Source organism: Zootoca vivipara, chromosome 2 (genome assembly GCF_963506605.1).
Source record: "Zootoca vivipara chromosome 2, rZooViv1.1, whole genome shotgun sequence".
NCBI classification, from domain to species: domain Eukaryota; kingdom Metazoa; phylum Chordata; class Lepidosauria; order Squamata; family Lacertidae; genus Zootoca; species Zootoca vivipara.
This window is the reverse complement of record NC_083277.1, coordinates 55,047,432-55,069,204: the sequence shown is the minus strand read 5'-3', so window position 1 is coordinate 55,069,204 and position 21,773 is coordinate 55,047,432. Positions and strand designations below refer to the sequence as shown.

Here is a 21,773-nt window from a genome sequence, read left to right as displayed (position 1 = left end):
TAGATGATGTGAAACCACCCTGGACTGAGGCCCTGAAGAACGGCTCCCAGGGAGAGCAAATGAGTTTTAGACAAGCAACTTGGTCTAGTAAGCAATGAATTCCTGTGGCTCCTTAACAACAACAGAGGGCAAGCGCCCAAGCTCTGCTTGTGGGCATCTGTGAGGGGTTGGGTTTGCCGATATGCAGAGCAAGATGTTGGACTAGATAGATCCTTGCTCTGAGCCAACAAAGCTATTCAGTTGCTAGGATAGGGTAGGCCAAAGTGGCTTTCAAGGAAAACTAGTTGCTAAGCGGGATCCTCACTTTGTATACCTTTTCTCTCTCTAGGTGTTCCCGGCCCTTCTGGTCAAATGCAGCATTGCAAATTCAGCAGTGTGAAAGGGAAGCTTTCCTCTTACCTGAGCTGATGCACCCATTCACATTCATTCTTGCACGCTGGCTGGCTATAGTGATCCACAGATGGGGAAAAGAAGTTTCTCCCTCATCTGAGCTAAGTCAGACCAAAGATTCTCCATCCCATCATGGGCGTTTAATTGACCCTCTGGAGTTGGAACTCTGAGATTACTAGAAGGCTTCCAAATTACACCCCAAGAGTGTTGACCGCTACCTCATCCTTGACACCCAGGAAAAGCAGGCAGGAGCTTCATTCTGGTAACTTGCTTTCTACCTGAGCCACCTCTGTGGTGTGGAAGTTGTTAAGCATGTGTGGAGTTTCCTCCCATACTGGGCTTGTTTGCAGAGTCCTGACAGTTTAGGAAACCCTTTTCTTTCTGTCCCCTTTGATTTCTGCTCTTGTAAATAGTGGGCACTTGCTAGGCTTCTTATAGGTGTACTAGGGCACTAACACACCTGTGCACACAGGGTGCTGCAGTAGTACGAGTAGATGGAGAGAGATTCAAGCCTTTACACAAGGTGCAAAAGCTTGAAAACCAAACTCCTGGTCAAGGCACAAGTCAAAATCCTAGAGCTATCCTTAATACAAGATTTCAGTTTTAATTTTTGCTTAAATGGCATTTTCTCAGCATGGTTCTTTAGTGAAGCCTTTTCTTTATTTCACCAGGGAGGCTCTGTAATTATCTGTAAAAGCACCAACAGTATGTGCCCAAACACACTGACCTCACAATATCACAAATAGTTGGTTTTATCAATAAAGTAATAAGTACAATTTTTTTCTTTATACTTTATCTCTTTCGTTTCTAGGACTTAGAATCATTTATCACTTACTCTTTCTTGAGAGATGGCTTTCGCAGAGTTGCTCAGGGTCAACTTAGGAAAGGTTCTTCTTTGCTGCCTACGGTAAGTCTCTGGCTTCCTCCCAGCCAAACGAGGAAGCCAGTGGTGCATTCTACGCCATGCAGCAAATGGTCACATACATACATCGTATTAAATCATACACACACACCCCACCAGAAAGCCCCTAATCAGCTGTGGGAGCTGCGAATGGCAGGTGATCTGCTGCATTGGACACTGCTAGAAAGGCTAGGAGCCCATGTGTTATCTTAAGTCTTTACTCATTCACGCTTGTTCTGAGAAGTGCGATTTCCAAGGGTTGTGGCTGATCATAAACTTAAAGCCATGTGCCTGGGTTTTATCTAAACTAAATCACTTGCAAACCTTGAAGTGCAGATGATGCCAGACTGATGGGATGCCTTTCAGAGCCATGTACGAAGCCAGCTCTTCGGTGCTGTGTTGTGTTTTCGTGGCCATGGTTTAAAGCAAAATCCATTTGGCAATGCAAAAGTCCTCACTGGTGCGTGCAAGAGAAGCAATGCAGAGTAAACAGGGCTTTCTTTCTACTTTTTATTATTTCAAACCGTGTGAACAATTTGGTAAAACATTGTGATAAAAGCTAGGCTGCGTCTTGACGGTTACTAATGGCCCCAGTGCCCATCGACTGCCCGGCAGGCAGGACCGCTTAACATACAGCAGTGTTTCCTCAACTGATACTACAGTTAGAGCTAAGAAAATACATTAAAATAGACCTGACATTACAGCAACCTCAGGAGCACGCCCAGGCCTTGGGGTGGGGCACAAAGGAATGGAAAGAAGTCCTTAGTGGAATCTTAGCCCTTAGGAACCTAATTCTGTGGCCAGGAAGAAAAGGTGGTCATAAAAAGCTTGGCCTGGACCACAGCAGAAAGGGAGAAAAGGGCTGGGGGGGGGAAGAAAGGGGGAGTCCATTTTATGCTAATCTAAAACACAATGCACATTGAAGCAAACTAAGAAACAGATGTAAACATACAGACACCCTCAAGGCACAAAATTTACTAGAGAAGATGAGCTCATGTTGGGCAACTCAACTGTTTACTACATGACATTTTAAATAAGGGTTTCTTTAAAAAAAAAAGGTTTTCTTTAAAAAAAATAGGTCAACTTTTCCTGCACAAGTTGGCTTTTGGAGGAATGTTTTTTTTTTCGTTTTCTTGCCAGTCTGTGCAAATTATGGAGGTAGGAGCTGAGACGCTTGCTCCATGGCAAGAGCTCCACCTGTTGGAAGGTGAAAAACAAATGGACAGTGGTTTGCTTTGGCAGAGCCAGACAGAGGTTTACTCGGACCATTTGCCTTTTTAAAAAAAGGAAAGGAAAAACCATTAAAAACCTGTCCAAAACCCCTTGACCTGTTACTTTCTGCACTTCAGCTTTAAAAAATAAAAATAAAAATGGACATACATGGAAATGTTACAGCTATGGCAGGCCACCAATCATTGGTGCTTCAGTAAGGCTTTGTGGGCACAGGGATAGGATACAAGCAGCCTGCAAGAGGCACCCGGGACAGCACAGAGCAGGGGAAGCAATGGAAACTGTCCCTCGGACAGGCAGAAACTCCAAAGTCTCATCATTAGGGAAAATGAAAAGGAATGGAACAAAAATGTAAGAAGCAGAAGTCATTAAATGGTGCAGTCCTCCCTTCATCAAAACCAGCCTCTTCCTCATATGGAGCAGTTCAAGTAATCCTGCAAAAGGAGAGAGCACAGAAAAGTGAATCAGCTCAAGCTGATAGAAGAGTGCATTGGCCGCAGGCATTGGCAGGACCCTGGAAGCTGCTTTTGGAGCCTGCTGCCTCTAATTTTCTGCACATCTGTCAGAACGGAAGTCAATTATCTGAAGGAGGTGGACAGATATACACAAACATTGCTCACTTCAGTGGCCATGGTGGACCCAAGCGACATTCAGCTAGCACCACATGTGCAACCATTGATTCAGTACCTCCCCAGTCTGTGAGCTAAATGTTAGTTTGTAATATACCCAGAGAAAGAAGGGTTCACCCTTCATTTCTTAAGCACATTAGAAGAGCCTGCTGGATCATTATTCATTAAATTTGTATACTGCCCGTCATCAGAGGATCACAGGACAGTTTTACAATATAAAAACACAATAACAAATAATAATACTACCCCCCCCAAAAAAGTTTAAAAGGCCATAGATTGTTTAATACAAAGCCAAAGGCCTGGGAGCTAATCTCTGATGGACCATTTTCCTGAGCCTGGAATTATGCCAAGGGGCCCAGATGCATTTCAAGATTGGTTCAGAGCAGTTAAACAAGTTGATCCCCCATCAGGTTTTGAAGAGCTTCATCTCCACTGGAGCTGAAGGGAGCCCACATGAAAACAAGCTAGCATTTCTCCCCTCCAGCAAGCCAAGCCCTCCAGCTCCATCAACTCAAGTTCACGGGGCATCAATGACTCTGCTTCATTTTTCTGCAACAGCAAAACCACTCCTCTGCCCCCTCGCCTTGCCAGCTTTCAGTGCCCATCCACCTTTGGCATCTCAAACAGTTGCTTCTGCTACTGCCTTTGAGACACAGCCACGCACAATGGTGCATTAAGGTGTACAGAGTTGTCACAGAATTGACAGCCATGTCTTGCTCACACATTTATTTCCCGGGAAGAAACAGAAGTGCATGCCCTTTCAGGCACCTGGATGAGTGTGTGCAATGCCTCACCTTCCCGTGTTCCTCAGTAGATGCCGCCTGGAGAGCTAGAAGAGCCCACAGTCCTTCAGGTTATTTTTGATGATGACATCAGTGACAGCATCGAAGACAAACTGCACATTCTTGGTATCAGTGGCACAGGTGAAGTGGGTGTAGATCTCCTTGGTGTCCTTCCTCTTGTTCAGGTCCTCAAACTTGCTCTGGATGTAGCCAGCAGCTTCATCATACTTGTTGGCCCCTAAGGAAGAGGAGGGGGGAAAGAGAATGAGAGAGAGAGATCCACAGAATGGTATCAGGACAGGACTAGGTGCACTAACTCAATGTAGATTTCTGCCCCTGTAACGACACCCATGGAATCAGACGCTGGTAGTTCAGAAATGCAATGCAGTAACTCCTGCTCTAGTCCTTAAAGAGGCCAACATACGCTGCTAACAACACTGGGAACAATCGTGATACCTCCAGCTTGAGCTTATTTTAATCCATGAGCAGTTTATAGTAGAAATGCGGTATGGCAGAGTTGAAGACTCTGGCCCGGAAAAGGTTCTTATTTCCTCATCTGCCTAGTACTGAGTAGCGACTGGATGAATTAACAGCAAAACTGTCTAAATAAATTCAAAGGGAAATACACTGCCTGACCGGCTCCGGCTCCTCCTCATGAACCTCAGGAGCCACACAGCTTAGTCATACCAGAAAGCTGCAATGCCGACAGAAGCCACTGCAATAGAGCTGTGCATTTGGGGGGGGGGTCAAGTCACTTTGCAAAACGATCAGTTTCACACTTTCCAAAGCAATATGAGAACTGAAACACAGCCATCCTTTGAAATGTGCAGGTCTCAAACCATAGTTGACAAAAATGCATAAAAATACCGGTATGCATTAGGGTGTGAGGAAATTAATAATAATAATAATTTATTTATTTATTTATACCCCACCCATTGTTATTAGTAAAAATTGCTTTGCAATAATGTGTAGCTTAGTCAAAACTGCATATAAATTTTATTTATTAGGAGAAATTAGCACTAAATTGCTGTTGAATTTTCATGAGGATTTATTATTTCAACTGCAAAATTGGAAACATGAGAAACAGACAGAACTGAAACTGGCAGGTTCTTCCATCCCTAGCTGTGCTTTACATACCATGCCTCTCCGGTCAGGAGGAGGCTTAAAAACAGAGAAGAAAAGGGAGGGGAAGAGATCCTTCTTGCAGAATCCCTAAGAAGCGATTCTAACTCTTGGCCGTTTTTATATATTCATCAGAGCTGAATGGTGGTTTGAGTGAAGCAGGGATGGAGAGATACCGAGAGTAAAAACAAAAAAAAGTCAATTATGAACAGTGGCAGAGATTTGAGGAGAGCAAGCAGGGGGAGGGGTAACCCAGAGGGGTAGCAGCAGTTCTAAACAAGATTTGAGTACAGTAAGAAAGGAGTTGGGAAAGGCTCTGTTTGCTACTGTGTGTGTATATCTCAACTATTTCTCTTTGTATTTCTCTTTACACACACATATTCCATGCTTCAGAAAAGAAAAGAGGAGAGAGAATAGAAATGGGGGCAATCTGTGTGCAAGGGAGAATTGAGAAAAGGAGGGTGGAGGGGAAGGGAGTGAATGTAAAAAATGCAAAAAAAGAAAGAAGAAAGGAGTAGAAAGCAGGAGCCTGAAAGGGTCTGAAGAATGAGAGGAGATGGTGGCTCCATAACCGGGCAGAATATGAAAAGGGTGCTTTGTAGTTGCAATATGAGGAAGGAGGAAGATGCAGGAGGTTACCGGGGGGGGGGGGTCTGTGCAAGGGGAGCTGCACAAAAGGAGGGGCTGGGGGTACTTGGGGGTAAAGGTGAAAATGGGTTGCAGAACAGGCAAGTGGCTTCAGAAATAGGATTGGGAAGGTGAAAAGAGAGCTTAGTACAGTAGTTGCATGGGATGGGGAAAAGAAGCTCTAAGGGCTGATGTGGGGGGAGGATGGAAGGGGGTGGCAAGCTGAGTGAGCAGGGCTGCAACATGTTACTTAAATTTGTTAGAGAAGCTGCCTTGGCCTTGTTCCTTTATTCATTTTCCTACATGCTGCAGCTGATGAGCGTATCAGCAAAAGAAAATTCCACACTTCCTGCCGTGCACAACAGGCACAAAAGCACCTCCCGTTTCCACTGCCAAAGTCTTACAACTGGGCCCCTGACACCCAGCACTTACCATTCACTTATTAGCTACAGCCACACTTGTTGAGCAAAATGCAGACTGGTTGTCTTCTGAATTTCATTTCCTCCTGGGCCTATCCAGAAGGCCATGCCCTTTCTTTCTACTGTTCTAAAGACACAGGGCTTGTGCTGTCACTGAATTGCTCCACTCCCTTGCAAGAAAATTCTAATATCACAGGAATTTCATTCAACTGGGAGTCTTGTGGCACTCTGAAGACTAACATATAGTAGCAAAGCTGTATATGGCACGGTAAATATTACAATTTTTAAGGTGTTACCTCTTCCCTTTCTGTTTGTGGTTACTTTTCAGGATCTGAACTGTATAAATGACAAGGTCTTCATGCACAAGTTTACACAAGTGCACACGCTACTGCCCCCTAGCTTACAGAAATAGAAATGTTCCCCTGGAATCAAAGCATGTGTATCAGAGATTTATAATACGACTTATATGTTGTTGAAAAGAGACCAAGAGTGTACAATAAAGCAATGGGGAAACTGCCCCACACTTCCCATGTGAAAAGTTGGCTGCTTATATTCACCCTTACATGCCTGATCCCTTATATATTACAAAATGTGTGCATTGATCAAATGTGCAATTTACCTGGTTCCCACATTATTTCCACCACAATCCTTTGCTTCTAAAAGTGGAAGCTTTGTCAGAATTTGGCAAAAGTGTGTATTGCCTACATTTCATATTATGTTATATGCATGGAAATTGACACACAGCTTTCATAAGCATCTGTAGATAGAAACTTTCTCCTTAACCACCTTTTGAATAGGTCGTGCCCATCTTTGAATTGTAGTTTTCCCCACAGTGAGTCCATGCAAGTTTCAGGGCATAAATTACCCTTCCAGACTCAGCAGCATGATATGATGGAAGTTGTAGTCCAACAACATCTGAAAGGCCACAGGCTCCCCATCCCTGACCTAGAAGAATCCTATAATAAATTTGGCCTGCACACCACCTCCCACTAGATTTTAGTTCTAAACTAAACTGGGAGTGATACAGAAAGAGAGATGGCAGGGCACAAGGGGGGGGATTGAGAGACAGAAACTTGCTCCTCACCTGCCACTGATGCCAATCCAAGGACAGTGTTCCCAGAGTACAGGAGTAATTAAGGACATGTGGGATTTGAAGTTAATTTCTCAAATAAAAAATGGCGCTACGTACCTGTGTACTCCGGGAAGCAGATGGCCAAGGGGCTGTGGATGATCTTCTCCTCGAAGAGATCTTTCTTGTTGAGGAAGAGGATGATGGATGTGTCTGTGAACCACTTGTTGTTACAGATGCTGTCAAACAGCTTCATGCTCTCATGCATCCGATTCTGTCAAGGCAACAAATATGCTGAGCCCAAGAAGTGTGCTTAGAGGAAGAAGGGGGAAGGGCAAAGGAGCTGAAGACCTAAGAGTATAGGGAAATCTAAGAAAACAAAATCGAGCGATTTCTGTCCCAAAGAGCAAGCATGGCACTTTGAAGGCTTTATTGCAAACATGAATATTTCCTTACCATCTCCTCATCTTCAGCCAGAACCAAGTCATATGCGCTAAGAGCAACACAGAAGATAATGGCAGTCACTCCTTCAAAGCAGTGGATCCACTTCTTTCTCTCGGACCTCTGTCCCCCCACATCAAACATCCTGTGAGGGAAAAAACCCCACAATGTTACTGAGGTCTGACATGACAGCAATTACAGCAAGATCATACTGCTGAAAACCAAAGGAAAAGATGGGCTTAACCACGGCTGGAAACTAAGTATAACTTTGAAGCAGTCACTGAGTCTGGTTCCTTACTGGCACAATGGGGAAATGTGGAGATTTAAGTCTGCAAAATGGCTTGGAGGGCAAACCTTCCTGCCTGCTGAATGTTGCAAATATGAGTATACTGAGTAGCAGACTGCTGCCCAGACCCGATTCCCTCAGATAAACGTTCTTGGACTTTCCCTTCCTTGTATGAAATGTAAAGAAAGAAGGAAACTTCTTGCATCTCTCAGAGCCATCTGCTGCATGGTTAAGAAGTACATCTTTCTTCTGTTTGGGACCTGGAGCCCAATTGCTAAGTGTCTGAAAGGGAGTAACACCAACAGACTTGCTGAATACACCATTCTCAGCATCAACATAGTGACTGACAGCATAGCCAAAGCCAGTGCACTAAGGAACACACACAGTGAACTCGAAGGGTAGTAACACAACCATGATGACGGTGTCATGATAGCTGCAGTAACCAGAGCACTGGATAAGGATTTCTGTACAACCAGTTTAGCACAAGGCAATGATTTTCCCTAATCCAAGCAATAGGCACTGAGGCTGGATCTACATGTGATGTTCTACACTGGAACCTTGGTTCTCGAACTTAATCTGTTTCGGGAGTCCGTTTGACTCCCGAAACTGTTCAAAAACCAAGGTGCAGCTTCCGATTGGCTGCAGGAGCTTCTTGCACTCAATTGGATGTTTGGCTTCCGAAAAACTTTCCCAAACTATAACACTAACTGCTATTATTATTATTATTATTATTATTATTATTATTATTATTATTACCACTGTATTAAACTTATGGCTGAAATACAAAAATGGTGATCACTGATCCTCCCTCTTCTGCCCTTATTAATGTCTACAATATGTTGCCTATCCTGTGAGTGGGGTAACATAGCACTACCGCATCAGGATAGGAGGTTGTCTGTCAAATTACTGAGGATAAATGACATGCATAGTTGCTGCGTTCAATGAAATTTATGTGCTTCATGGGTTGTGTCTTCCTGCCCTGAAGCACAGAGAAAATTACTTTTGTGGTTTCAGAAGAGCCATAGCTCCCAAGAAAAAGTGTTCATGGAAGGCAGATACAAACAGTTCCCCAGCATTAAGAGTTTAGAGCAGGCACCCCCAAACTCCGACCCTCCAGATGTTTTGGACTACAATTCCCATCTTCCCCGACCACTGGTCCTGTTAGCTGGGGATCATGGGAGTTGTAGGCCAAAACATCTGGAGGGCCGAAGTTTGGGGATGCCCAGTTTAGAGTATATCAGGCCAAAGAGGTTAGTTAGTGAGAGGAGACAGCCACTGCCTGACACTTGCTACTAATTTACTCCAAGCAGTTAACATCAAAAACATTGCAACAAAAAAAACTGTACAATAAAACCAAAGCAAGAGTTGAAAAGTAGTGAACACAACCAGACATATTAATCTCAGCAGAAACTCAAATACACAATAAAACCTATACAGAAGGGTGAGGAGCAACAGAATCCTCTAAGTCCAGCTTAAAGGGGCAGGTTTTAGACCAACATTTGAAAACATAGAGCGTTATGGCTTGGGCTAGGATGGTCCTGTGACTGAAAAGGCCTTGCTCCTAGAGGAAATCTGTTGAACCCCATGCATTTTAGACTATATATACATTATCTTGGTTGGCATTCGTAGTAAGGTAGCAAAGGAAGACAATGCTAATATAACACTGCATATGAGTGAGATACTTTCTCTAATGTCATTCCCCTGAGAATTTACCCTGATATCACTAGGAGAGAACATGAGCATTAGTCACTGCCTGGCAGTGGTAGTCAAGCATTTCCTGAAGTACACTCTGGATTCAGATCGTTATCTTGCAGCCTCAATTTGTGGACAGATGGAAGGAGAAAAATGATTCTGCCTCTGCTGGAGGAGCAAAAACGTGTGTGGGCTGCATCGCAGTGGGACAGGACTGTAAACTAAGGCATATTTTCTGCTTTGGGGGACGTGGGGTAGGTGTGTGTGGGGGGAGAAGAACATCTGATCTGGCTAATGGAGCCGTAAGTCATTTGAAGGCCCATGCAGTGCATAATAATGGGTTAGCTGCCCAGCAGGACCTGAGCAAGGCCATTAGTGGTACTTAGAAACTGCTCTAAAACACCAGGTGATTTCCCAACAAAGGCCATGTGACGGCATCGTCATGTTCCAAGAATGACTAATAAATGCAGCTAAAACATGGCCACTGCATCTACCAACATAAATCATTGTGAATCCTAGGAGAAGCCAAACTACCATGGATACCTATAGAAGAACTCAAGGGAGAATGGAAATGGGAAATAGGTTCAGGATGAATGAACCACCAGGTGCCACAGAATAGGAAAGCCATATGCCACTCACTCACACCAGTCCAGGCCCCAGAAAGGAACACGTAGGCCCTGCAACAAAACGTTGCAGTGTGGAGTGCTGCTCCCATTGACTTTTCCAGTAAGCCGACCCCACTTTCCTCTGCTATACTCCACCCCATTTCCCATCCCTCTGGTTTTCCTCCCTCTCTCCCCCCCATCTACAAGCATTTTGAGGCAACTGAGCACACAAAGCCCTTGACTGCTCTGGTTTAGGGGTTTTTGTTTGTTTGTTTTTTTTTGGTACAGTACTTCTGCAAACCTCTAGTGCAGGCACCCCCAAACTGCGGCCCTCCAGATGTTTTGGACTACAGTTCCCATCTTCCCTGACCACTGGTCCTATTAGCTAGGGATCATGGGAATCGTAGGCCAATGGTCAGGGATGATGGGAATTGCAGTCCAAAACATCTGGAGGGCCGAAGTCTGGGGGTGCCTGCTATAGATGGAGGGAGCAACTAACTGACTAGTTTTCATTAAGTACAATGAGTGTGGTCTGGGAGCACAAGGAAAGGGAAGCAATGTCAATGTTTATATTAAAAGGATGTTGACAGAGAATAAATGGTTAGTTCTTTGCGAAAATGGCCCCAAGTCCACATACAAACTAAAGGAAAGAAGTCTATTTAAAACTATTTTGTTAAGAGTTTTCTGTGTTAGTGCAATTTTCATCCCACCCTCACAGCACTCAACACAACAAACAAGAGAAGAACAGGGGGGGAACCCAATCAGGACCGGAAATAAAACAATTACTCTCCATTATGACATAGATCAATGAAGATGGCACAGATAACAAACATGTCTGGAGGAGAGGTCAAAAGACAAATTAAAGAGTGAGAAACAATTCCTGCAAAAACCTGAGTAGCCACCTGAATAAATTTACCCCAGCTCTTGTTATTAGTTATGGTGCTGCTAATATGTGATGCTCGTGCCCAGGACTGCTAGCAGCAAGATTTGCATGCCAGAACAGTAAAAGTTTTAAAACATTTATATGAAGCCACTGGGTGTTGTCATCAGGGGTTAAAGCTTGCTTATGATATCCACCTCTCTCTCCCATCTAAACTAGAAGAAGCTGTGTTGGTGCTGAACCAGTGTCTGGAAGAGCAATGGACTGGATGAGGGCCAATCAACTGAAGCTGAATCATGAGGTGGTTGTGGCTGCAAGTTGGATATCCATTCTGTTCCACACAGAGTCACACTGCCCTTAAAGGAACAGGTACACAATCAAATTGCTCCTGGATCCTGCTCTCTTACTTGAAGCCCAGGTGGTCTTGGTGGCAAGGAGTGTCTCTTTCTGGTTATGGCTGATTCACCACTTACAGCTGTTCCTGGACCAAAATAAGCCTGACTACTGTTTTGCATTGCAACTAACCTTCTGTTTGGATTAATCTACAAAGGGCTTTGCTTGAAGACAGTCCAGAAACTCTGGCTAGTCCAGAATGCAGCTATTAAAAGAGTACTGGCTGCCATACATCACCGGACCCTATTTAAGGTGTCAACATATAAATCCCTGAACCTATGTATTTGATGGAGTGCCTCTCCCCCATATCAGCCAACCTGAGTCCCAAGGGAGGGGGGGGAGGGGGCTGCTTGTAGTCCTCCCAGCAGCGCTAGCTCACTGTGTGGAGACATGGGGCAGGGCCTTTTCCTCCAAGGCTGTGTAATTCCCTCTCTCTGGAATCATGAATGGCCACAGAGTGGGTGGGATTCCATTGCCTCATTTGTTCTCCCAAGTTTCTGAAAGTTTCATTTTAAGTCAAATTATGATAGTCTTAATTGTGTTTCATTAATTGAAATTTTGTGCACTGAATACTGCTTTGTGGTCACCATGTGACAAAACGATATATATAAGTATAATAAAATAAAAATAAAAATCTTCCTTGTTTTTAGAGACAGAAATGGAAGGGCTGTTCCTCTAGCCCTGGAACCAGTGTACAGTGGTACCTTGGTTTACGAACTTAATTTGTTCTGGAAGTCCGTTGTTAAACCAAAGCGTTCTTAAACCAAGGTGTCCTTTCCCATAGCAGCGGGGGACTCAATTTACAAATGGAACACACTCAACAGGAAGTGGAACATGTTCTGCTTCCAAGGCAAAGTTCACAAACCAAAACATCTACTTCCGGGTTTGCAGCATTCTGAATCCAAGTTGTTCATAAACTAAGGTGTTCTTAAACAAGGTACCACTGTACTTATTTTTCTTCTAGCTATTCCTACCCCACTGTCTGCCCTGGCCTGGGATATGACTGTTCTTCCCCCATGGACCCCCCCCCCCCGAATGTTCTCTTCAAGTTCTTTAGTAAGATTTGAACAGTGGCTTCCCAGCTCATTTCTGAGCGCTATGCTACACTACTGTTTATGCAGCCGTAAATCTATAAAGCCAAGGTAAAGTTTAACTATAAACAAACGCTTTTCTGAAAACATCCAGAACCTGTAACTTAGGGAGCTAAAGCAAAGGAGACTATCTGAAAACCAAAGAGATCCATGGAAATTTGTCACACTAGATTGGAGGACCCGATTTCAGGATTGAATTCTGCCTGGTGGTTGAAGGAGGACTTCAATCTGCATGTTTTATTTGGCCTGCACAATCTTGTGGGCAACACAGTTACGTCTTTGCTGGGAACAAGACAAGACTCCGAAACTTCATGGTAAATGATTAAACTGTATTTTCTAAGCCTTCTGCTACATTGCTGACATACAATGATAGTTCAGAACTAAGAGCTACTGAACAGGCCCCTTTCCCCAAACATTTGAGATGTTGCAGAGGCTGGTGTGGTGGGCTGGGGGTTGGGACTCTGACCCTTTGGGGACACACACATAGATTGAAATCTGCACTCAGCTCATTGGGTGACCTTCCGGCCAAAACACTCTTAGCCTAGCCTACCTCACAAGGGGCAAAGAAAGTGAGTGTGTAAATGTGAGCACACTGCCTTGTGCTCCTTGAAAGAAGGGCAAGATAAAAATGTCGTTAGAACATAAATAGGATTCAAGCACTACTAAGTACACACTTTGCAGAGAGATTATTTCTCAGTGCTGGAAAACCACGTTCAAAGTGGCCCTATGAGTTGGCAGGGAAGTCGTGCTGCGGGAGAGCCCCCCTCCCCCTTTCTGGGGGGATTCTTTGCAGAGTTCTAGGCCTGGCTTGCTGCCAGCCTTCCACACAAGGGCTGTGGAGACAGGCTGCCGACGCACCAGGGGCAGGCTGAGCCCTCGGCTGGACAATGAGAGGAAACGGAGTGGGAATTCCATCCCAAGGAAAAGTGGAGACAGGAAACCGAGGTGACATGTAAACAAACTCTGCCCTTCCACCCCCAGAAAAAGGCACGCCTCAGCAGCTCAATGAAAAGCTGGGCCACATTCTCAGGTGCTAAGAAACATACTACAGAACTTGCTTCATTAAGAAATGGAGTTGAAAACCCAAGCCTGCGCTTGCACAAGGAAGAAAAAAGGCTGTATAAAATTTAACAAGAGGGCTCATCAAGATGCATTTTTAGTTATGCATTGTCAATATGCATTTGGGAAAGAGATCTGGACGACATAATAATCAAGAGGGAGATATTCCTTCTAAATTTCAACAAACCACTGTGAGGAAACTCTTAAGTATTGCTATGACGATGTAATAATATTTATACACGAGAGCTCCCCTTTCCCTCCAATTCCAGTCATTAACTTCAGCAACCAATAAATTCCTTGCAGCATAAACAACTAGCACAGAGATATGTGGACCTGGGGGCTAGTAAAAATGCCTGTGGACTAATCATTATTGGAGTAGCTTGCAAGGTTGCTTTCTAATGCAGCAGACATACCGTACTTCTCTATGACGAGGCGGCAGCCTCAGGACATTCCCAGATGACGACGGGAGGTTCAGGAAGGAAAGACAACCATCACCATGGCCAGGCCAGAGGGATGGGAAGCCACTAACTTTTCTGACCTACGACAACAGGGCCCCTACAAACTCAAGAGCACAAGAAGGCCACCTCCAACAAACATAACAAACAGGTGTATTGGCATACAGAAGAAACAACTGCTGTGTTTATTCTCCTTTCACTACATGAACCAAATTTTCCTTCATTTTTAGGCCTAGGTATACTGTAGTTGGGCATTCATACAAACCATTCACTTTTAGCTTGTTGAGCTACACTGGCTGACGTATATTTCTGTCTCAGACAAAGTAGACGGAATGAAAAATGCAGCCTCTCTCCCCTCCCCTCCCAACAGTCATTAAGTCATTAGCAGTAGCTAGAGGGGAAAGAAGTGGCATCAACTCTATTGGAAATCATATAAATCGAGTTCCACATGCAACTGTGCTAAGGAAAATGATTGGAAATATCTTATTTGGCTTGAAGGCACACTACCCTCTGGAGAACAATGACCCAGAAAGAACCATGTTACTGAAAATCCAATATACTGAGATTGGAGCTTTTTATTACAGCAAATGCTGGGCTCTAAGGGGAGCAGGGTGCTTCACACTTGGCCTCCACTTCTCAGAGCATTCATATCACTGGGGCACCTGCCCCTTGCACTAAGAGAAACAGAACCACTTTGCTCAAGTAAGAGAATTTGGCTGCGATGGGAAGCTTAAGCCAGTCTGGTTTACTGCACACCTGAGTTGCCGGATGCTCCACTGGAGTAACAGGGTCATGCCATAAACAAAAAGGTAGCCACGTTAACTTACGTGTGTCATCACCCCATGCTAGGGAGCAAGGTTGTGACCCTCCTACTACATTCTAAGCACATGGGAGGAGGAATTCTATATACCTGCAAGGGAAGGTGGCACTACCACTCTCAAACAGTATGCTGCCCCAATGAAGGGAGAAGTCTAGAAGTATTTTAAACACTAGAAGCAATTGCTATTTCTCAGCAACAGTGCTGTTATTTATATTCAGGTGCTCTTACTAGAGTTATGGTGCAATTCTTGACTAGAATTTTTGAAGTTAAATCTGGGGCAGTTGGGCCTACACAATAGTGACCGCCGAGGACTCATTATCCCTTTCCTCTCTCCCCTTTTCATTGTATGTCTCGGAATTATATTTTGTATAGATGGTTTATATGATTACACACCAATAAAGGTGTTGAATTGAATTGAATATTCAGGTGCTCACTGGGCACCTGCCCTGCCAGTGAAGCCAGTGGTGAGATGAGAGCACATACTTTGTCAAATGACTGTGACACTGATGGAGAAACCTGGTGTCTGAATATTGCTATGCAAATCAACGTATAGCAGCGTTTGACTAAGAAGCTGCGTTTGCACTTAATGGGAAGCCAAGGTTCTTGTCTTGAGAAACAATATTGTATAAACAGCTCCATCACTCCCAATTTGCTATTCCCTGGTGCAAATGGGCAAAACAACTGGAATGGGGAGTGTTTAGTGTTACACCTTCAACCATGAACACTAGCTGGATTTAATCAATCATTTCCTGTTGGTTTATGTCTTGATAACGAGACAGAAACTATAATCCTGGGTCTGGACTCAACACTGGCCTGCACCTTTCCTGGTTTGTTTGCCCACTTATGCCAGGGAAGGAGCAAAGCAGGAGCAAGTCAGCTGCATGCATCAGTTCACAACTGTTTAGTTTATGAAGCCAGAATGCTGCCTTATCATTATGTGCAAATGCGGCCTAAGTGTGCTCTTGTGGTCCTTACAACTGTTGGCAATGGCAACTGTGGGATGTGTGCAGTTTAGTTCTGTTTTTGATCAGAATAATTGCCTTACATTTGGATGAGTTGCATTTTTTTGTTCACAGGAGTGTAAGACACAACTCAATCTTTTTCAACTGACTTTTCAGGATTTAAATGGTCAACTAGAAGTTGCAACTCAAAACAGCCAGAATACAGCTTCTTCTTTTTGCATCTGTTATTTTTATATAATCACACTGCATTCATTTGAATATGGAAACCAATTCCTTATCACTCAATCCTACAGAGAAAGAACTAGATCTATTGAGATGCAAAAGTAACTGTCATCACATCCCTGTGGTATGTGTCACCCGACAACACACTTCCTCTTTCAAGCCAGTCTTCACTAGAAAGTTTGCTTCTTTGCCTCCATCTATTTCATAGTAATAAAGAAGAGAAAATAACACTGATAGACTCAGTTACAGGTAGGTAGCCGTGTTGGTCTGACGTAGTCGAAACAAAATAATAAAATTAAAGACCAAGGTGCTGCTGGAAGGATTTTTTTTATTTTGTTTTGACTGATAGACTCAGGAGTGGAACACAGCAGTCTGTTTTGCCCATCAACATCACATTAACTTTGAACAATGGCACTCATTCTTTTAACCCATAGTATTGGCGACTGATGTTTGAAAGACGCCTTCAATTGTAGCCAACAGGTGGGTTTCAAGAGTGCAGGAGTGGAGGAGGAGGAGACTAAGAACTTTTTAGCCATATGCACCAGCATGCTGCCCATTCTCATTAAACCATCATTACGTTTTAACTTTGGTTTAATGTGACGTGTGAAGCATGTTACAGATGGACTCCTCTCACCCCAAATCTCCCAGCTGGTGTTGCAATTCATGCCTTGCCTTCATTTAAATTTTCATTGAAGCTCAGTGTAACCAGATAAGACTGTGCGCAGGGATCCTCAACTGGATCTCAATCAGTGACATTTCTAGCTCAACTTGTCACAAACGGTGGAGTTCACTAACCAGTAAAGTCCATCTTTCCTTTGTGCAGAGTGTGCACTTACCTTGAACTGAATACCAATTGGATCATAAGAGTCCTCCAGAAAGGAAGTTTTCAGTCTTCGTTTTAAACTAGCTCACCCCATCATGTTTAGCATTTTCCAGTGTACACACACTTTAAAAAGTGTCACCTGGGGCCAACTTGTTGTAATAAGCCAGTCTGCCTATGGTCCATGCATCAAGGAAGTGAACTCTTTAAACTGCTCCAGCAACTCAGTGTGCTAGCCAGCTGGTGTACAAATACAACCTGCCTTTGCTAGCTGTATTTTCAGCTTTCCAGATAATCTGGAACTTCAAATTTTGTACACCCCAAACCCAAAGACATTTCCCCCATACCACGAAGATGTGCACTTTGCTCGCCCATATATTGGCATAGCAGCCTGCCTTTCTGTTGTGCGGAAGGAAAGCTGTAATTCTAGTTTCTTGTGGTCTAATCCTTAGAATACAAAGGCTTTCCACAGGGATGCCTTCGTGCTGCATTCAGAACCGACAACTGGCACCATCTCAGCCTAGACATTTGTATGCCAGACCCTACAGCTCAGCCTATTGGTTTACTGAGTCATGCATTTATGCTCTGGTAAAGGCAAGCCAGCATGTTCCCTTTCTAATTCAACCCAGAGTCAAACACATTCCAAAGCCAAAAAGAAAAGGGAAGAAAAGAAAAGGACATCTCTCCTGCATGCAAGACCAGGAAGAAAATCAGGTGCTTGTCAAGGCACCAAATAAGCCGATTAAGGAGAAATTGGTTCCAACTGTAAATCTGGCTCCCTTATAGCTTTGGGATGCATCATCCCTTTCTGACAACTAGCAAATGGATTTGTGGAAAAGCAAAGCTTTTCAGAATGACCACATCCAGAGCGTTTAAAGCAGAGCTTCTATCGTTGCAGTATGAGACAGTGAAGGCAAGGCAATCTGAATAATCCTTGCTGTGTTGGAAGGCAATGGACACAGCTGTGTTTCACTTGATGGTTAACTACCATGTGCCTCCCTACTAGTAAATGGTCACATAGTCCTAGGAGTTGCCCTGATCTGCAGGATGAGATAAAAATATATATATGCAAAAAAGCACAAGTGAAAATGCTACATATGTAATGCCAGAGGCCAGGCACCCATGTTGACTTGGCATTTCTTTTTGATGTATGTTATTCAACTGTATTGCCTTTCCCAGATCACTATGCAACTGCTGCTAATTCATCCATTTTCCTGTGACATCAGGGCAGGCACCCCCAAACTTGGCTCTCCAGATGTTTTCGGACTACAACTCCCATCATCCCTAGCTAACAGGACCAGTGATCAGGGAAGATGGGAACTGTAGTCCCAAAACATCTGGAGGGCTGAGTTTGGGGGTGCCTGCATCAGGGGAATGTGCAGCACCCTCTCCCTCTGCTGCAGCAAAATATGAATGGCCCACCATTCAATAATATTTACTGTTTCTGTTCAATGTTTTGTGTTCCACTCCAGCCCAGGCACTTATCTAGCAACTTATTTTAAAAAAAGGAAGGAAAGGCCATTCAGTAGCAGTTACTCTTGTTCCACCCGCTTCCATTACTTGGGAATGGATTCGTTGCTTGTTATTTCTTTGGAGTAACCTATAGCTGATCTGTGACAATAATATGGTGCGCAAAGATATGACGACTCCCAAGAGGAGGAGGTGGTGCAAAGGAATGTGCTGCCTGAGTTTCAAGGGGTGGAGATGAACATATATGGCTTCCTACTTCCAAGCACGTTAGTATCTCCTCTTCTCCAAGAGAGATAAAGATAGCCTGTCCCCTTGATTGCTTCCAAAATAAGGAGAACATAAATGGAGGCCCCATCTCTCACGGAAGCCTTCATTCATTGCAGAACACCCAAGGTTGGCACTTACTTCCCAAGATTTATCAAACTGTACATGGTTTCATGGCCCAGCAGGTGAGGATCCACCCTTCAGTACATGGGGCTACACGCAAATATGCCTAAAGGCTTAAGGGTCTCTGCTAGAATATCAAAGCTCCCCCCCACACACACTCTCACATGTGGCTCAAACAAGCTACAAGAGAGCCCTCTGGTGCAGGGTGCGCATAATGTTGCTAAGCCTGCCTTGGTGTCAAATACATTGATAGCTAAATCCAACTTTATCTGTTCTGCAATGAACGTTAGGTACACCTTGAGTCTTATTTCCCCAAAGGAAGCTATATAGTTTATGTACTTACTTGAAATGCAGGTCTTTGAAGGTAAAATGAGTCTCTACAATGCCTGTGGTCTTCACTCTGGTTCTCAGCACATCTTGCTGGGTTGGAATGTAATCCACTTTGGCTATCCTCTCCAAATCATTCAGGTAGCTGCAGGGAGAAAGGAGTAGGGGTGGTAAGAAAAGAGGCTCGTAATAGGTTGTAAATTGCTTCAGAATACAGGTGGTCAATATGGTACTCTCAAAATATTGTTGGACTCCCCATCATCCCTGACCACTAGTTATGCTGGCTGGGGTTGATGGGAGTTGTAGTCCAACAACATTGGCTACCCTGCTTTAGAAGATTAAGATTACAGTAGTACCTCAGGTTAAGTACTTAATTGGTTCCGGAATTCCGTACTGAACCTGAAGCGAACTTTCCCATTGAAAGTAATGGAAAGTGGATTAATCCGTTCCAGAGGGGTCCGTGGAGTACTTAACAAAAAAGTACTCAACCTGAAGCGTACTTAACCCAAGGTATGACTGTACAAGAAAAGGCAAGAGTGCCTTTGCTCATGTTGTGCACACACACACTCATTCATATACCATGTATATTTGCCAGAGGTTCACAAGTCTTCCCTCTTTCATGCTACCGTAGGTTCCACAAACAAATATTTTTCCAACCATCTTGGAAATAAGCAAAATCCTCAAGACCAAACATTCTGATATGGAGGTAGGCCCACAATATCTAGTAAAGTGGAAGAAAATAGTCCAGATGGTTTATGCAACCACCATATAAATATATGGAAGAAAAGTGAGAAATGGGTCGCCAAATGAATGTTTGGGGTAAAGGTGGCTCTAGGATCTGAAAAGTTGAAGACTACTGGTATAGACCAAAGTTTCTCAAGCAAGAAACAAACATGTCTGTGATACTCCATAGAGTATCAAGAACGCAAACATGCCGTATGGGTAACAAGCCTTCAAAAAGTGTGGGGGGGAAACTAGATGACCCTTGGTTCCTTCTTCCAACTCTAAAATTCTATGAGTCAATGAAACACAAACAATCTATAAACATATACAGTGGTACCTCTACTTACGAATTTAATGCGTTCCGAACGCACATTCGTAAGTCGAAAAAATTTGTAAGTCGAATCCCATAGGAATGCATTGGGAGAAAAAATTTGTAAGTCGAAGCAACCCTATCTAAAAATTCGTAAGCAGAAATAATCCTATCTAAACCGCATCCAAGATGGCGGACAGAGCTCCGTTCATAAGTAGAGTTATTCGTAAGTAGAGGTACCACTGTATCTGAAATGTAGTATAAACACTGACAACTGGGAAACACTGGTCTGCGAGCGCTCCAGTTGGAGAACAGCCTTTACCAAAGGTGTCATGGGCTTTGAAGAAACTCTATCTCAGGACGCAAGGGAGAAACGTGCTAAGAGGAAGGTGCGCTTGGCAAATCCACACAGTGATCAACTCCCGCTTGGAAACCAATGTCCCCACTGTGGAAGGACGTGTGGATCCAGAATTGGCCTCCACAGCCACTTACGGACTCATTGTTAAAACCGTGTTTATGGAGGACAATCTTACTCGGTTACAAGTGATCACCAAAGAAGCTTGCGAGAGACCAGGCAGAAATTATCATTTTAGTTTATAAGGAAGAAGCTATTTTAACAAAAGTCATTTGATTATGCCAGTCAATCACATAATACATTTTAATAGGAAAGACATGGTCGTCTTTACACATCTTTTAAAGATGTGTAAGCTTTTAAGTAAAAAAAAAAAAAAAGTAAGGTTCTGAAAATAGGTTCATTCTGTTGCCCTTTCATATATACCAGTATATTCTTCCCCACTGACTAGGGATTTCATAAGGGTCATGAGAGTCTTGTGGGTAGACTAGCAGTAAGTACTGGGTCCTGGGAATGTGGCAAAAGAAGATATTTCATTTCCAGGATAGGGGTTGAAAATAGCAGGAGCTTCTAGGCCAGGCACTCCCAAACTTCGGCCCTCCAGATGTTTTGGACTACAATTCCCATCATCCCTGCCCACTGGTCCTTTTAGCTAGGGATCATGGGAGTTGTAGGCCAAAACATCTAGAGGGCCGCAGTTTGGGGATGCCTGTTCTAGGCAGTGACAGAATGGGTCCTAATGACTCATCGAGGAAAAGTTTGTGAACCAGACTTGGTAAATGATTTGCTCCCTGGACAGATTTTTAGCCAGATAGGGATGTAACTTTCAGAAAATCTCCAACGACTGCATACATTATGTTTGTAATATAGGCACATTCCTAAAATAACCAGCACTGAAACAGATACATTCAGCAATGCCTATAACTGATCATTATGTATTAATAAACTATGCTGAAGAACTAGGGTAAAAAACAAAAACAAAAAAATGCACATTTTGGTCCTCTGTGTGTTCACTTGGAAACAAGTCCCACTGTGTTCACTCATAATTACATCCATGTAAACAAGCAGAGTATTACAGCCTTAAAACTTGTTTCCCAAAATGCAGAATGGCTGAACTGTGCCACCATCATGCACTTCTGAGCCACAGACGTCTTTCTCTGCGGTGTTTGGGGCTATCAAGTGCCTGACTCTTAACAGATAAGCGACTGAGACACACATTCACGTCTGTATCCCACTCACCCTCTGTCGTCATTTTAAGTTAATCATGGCTGCACAGTTACATTAATACAATGCTACTCTCAGGGAAGAG

General features: G+C 43.7%; 1 protein-coding gene across 1 annotated transcript in view; it reads right to left on the bottom strand.

Moving 5' to 3' along the window:
• Positions 1-1,787: 1,787 nt before the first annotated feature.
• GNAI2 (G protein subunit alpha i2) overlaps positions 1,788-21,773 on the bottom strand; it is a 139,593-nt gene continuing 119,607 nt past the window's right edge. The window contains exons 5-9 of the mRNA XM_035105998.2: positions 19,096-19,224; positions 7,626-7,755; positions 7,290-7,443; positions 3,945-4,170; positions 1,788-2,955 (exon numbers count right to left, since the gene is read on the bottom strand). Of these exons, the coding sequence (XP_034961889.1) occupies positions 3,980-4,170; positions 7,290-7,443; positions 7,626-7,755; positions 19,096-19,224 (604 nt within the window). The 3' untranslated portion in view covers positions 1,788-2,955; positions 3,945-3,979. The remainder of the gene's footprint in view (positions 2,956-3,944; positions 4,171-7,289; positions 7,444-7,625; positions 7,756-19,095; positions 19,225-21,773) is intronic.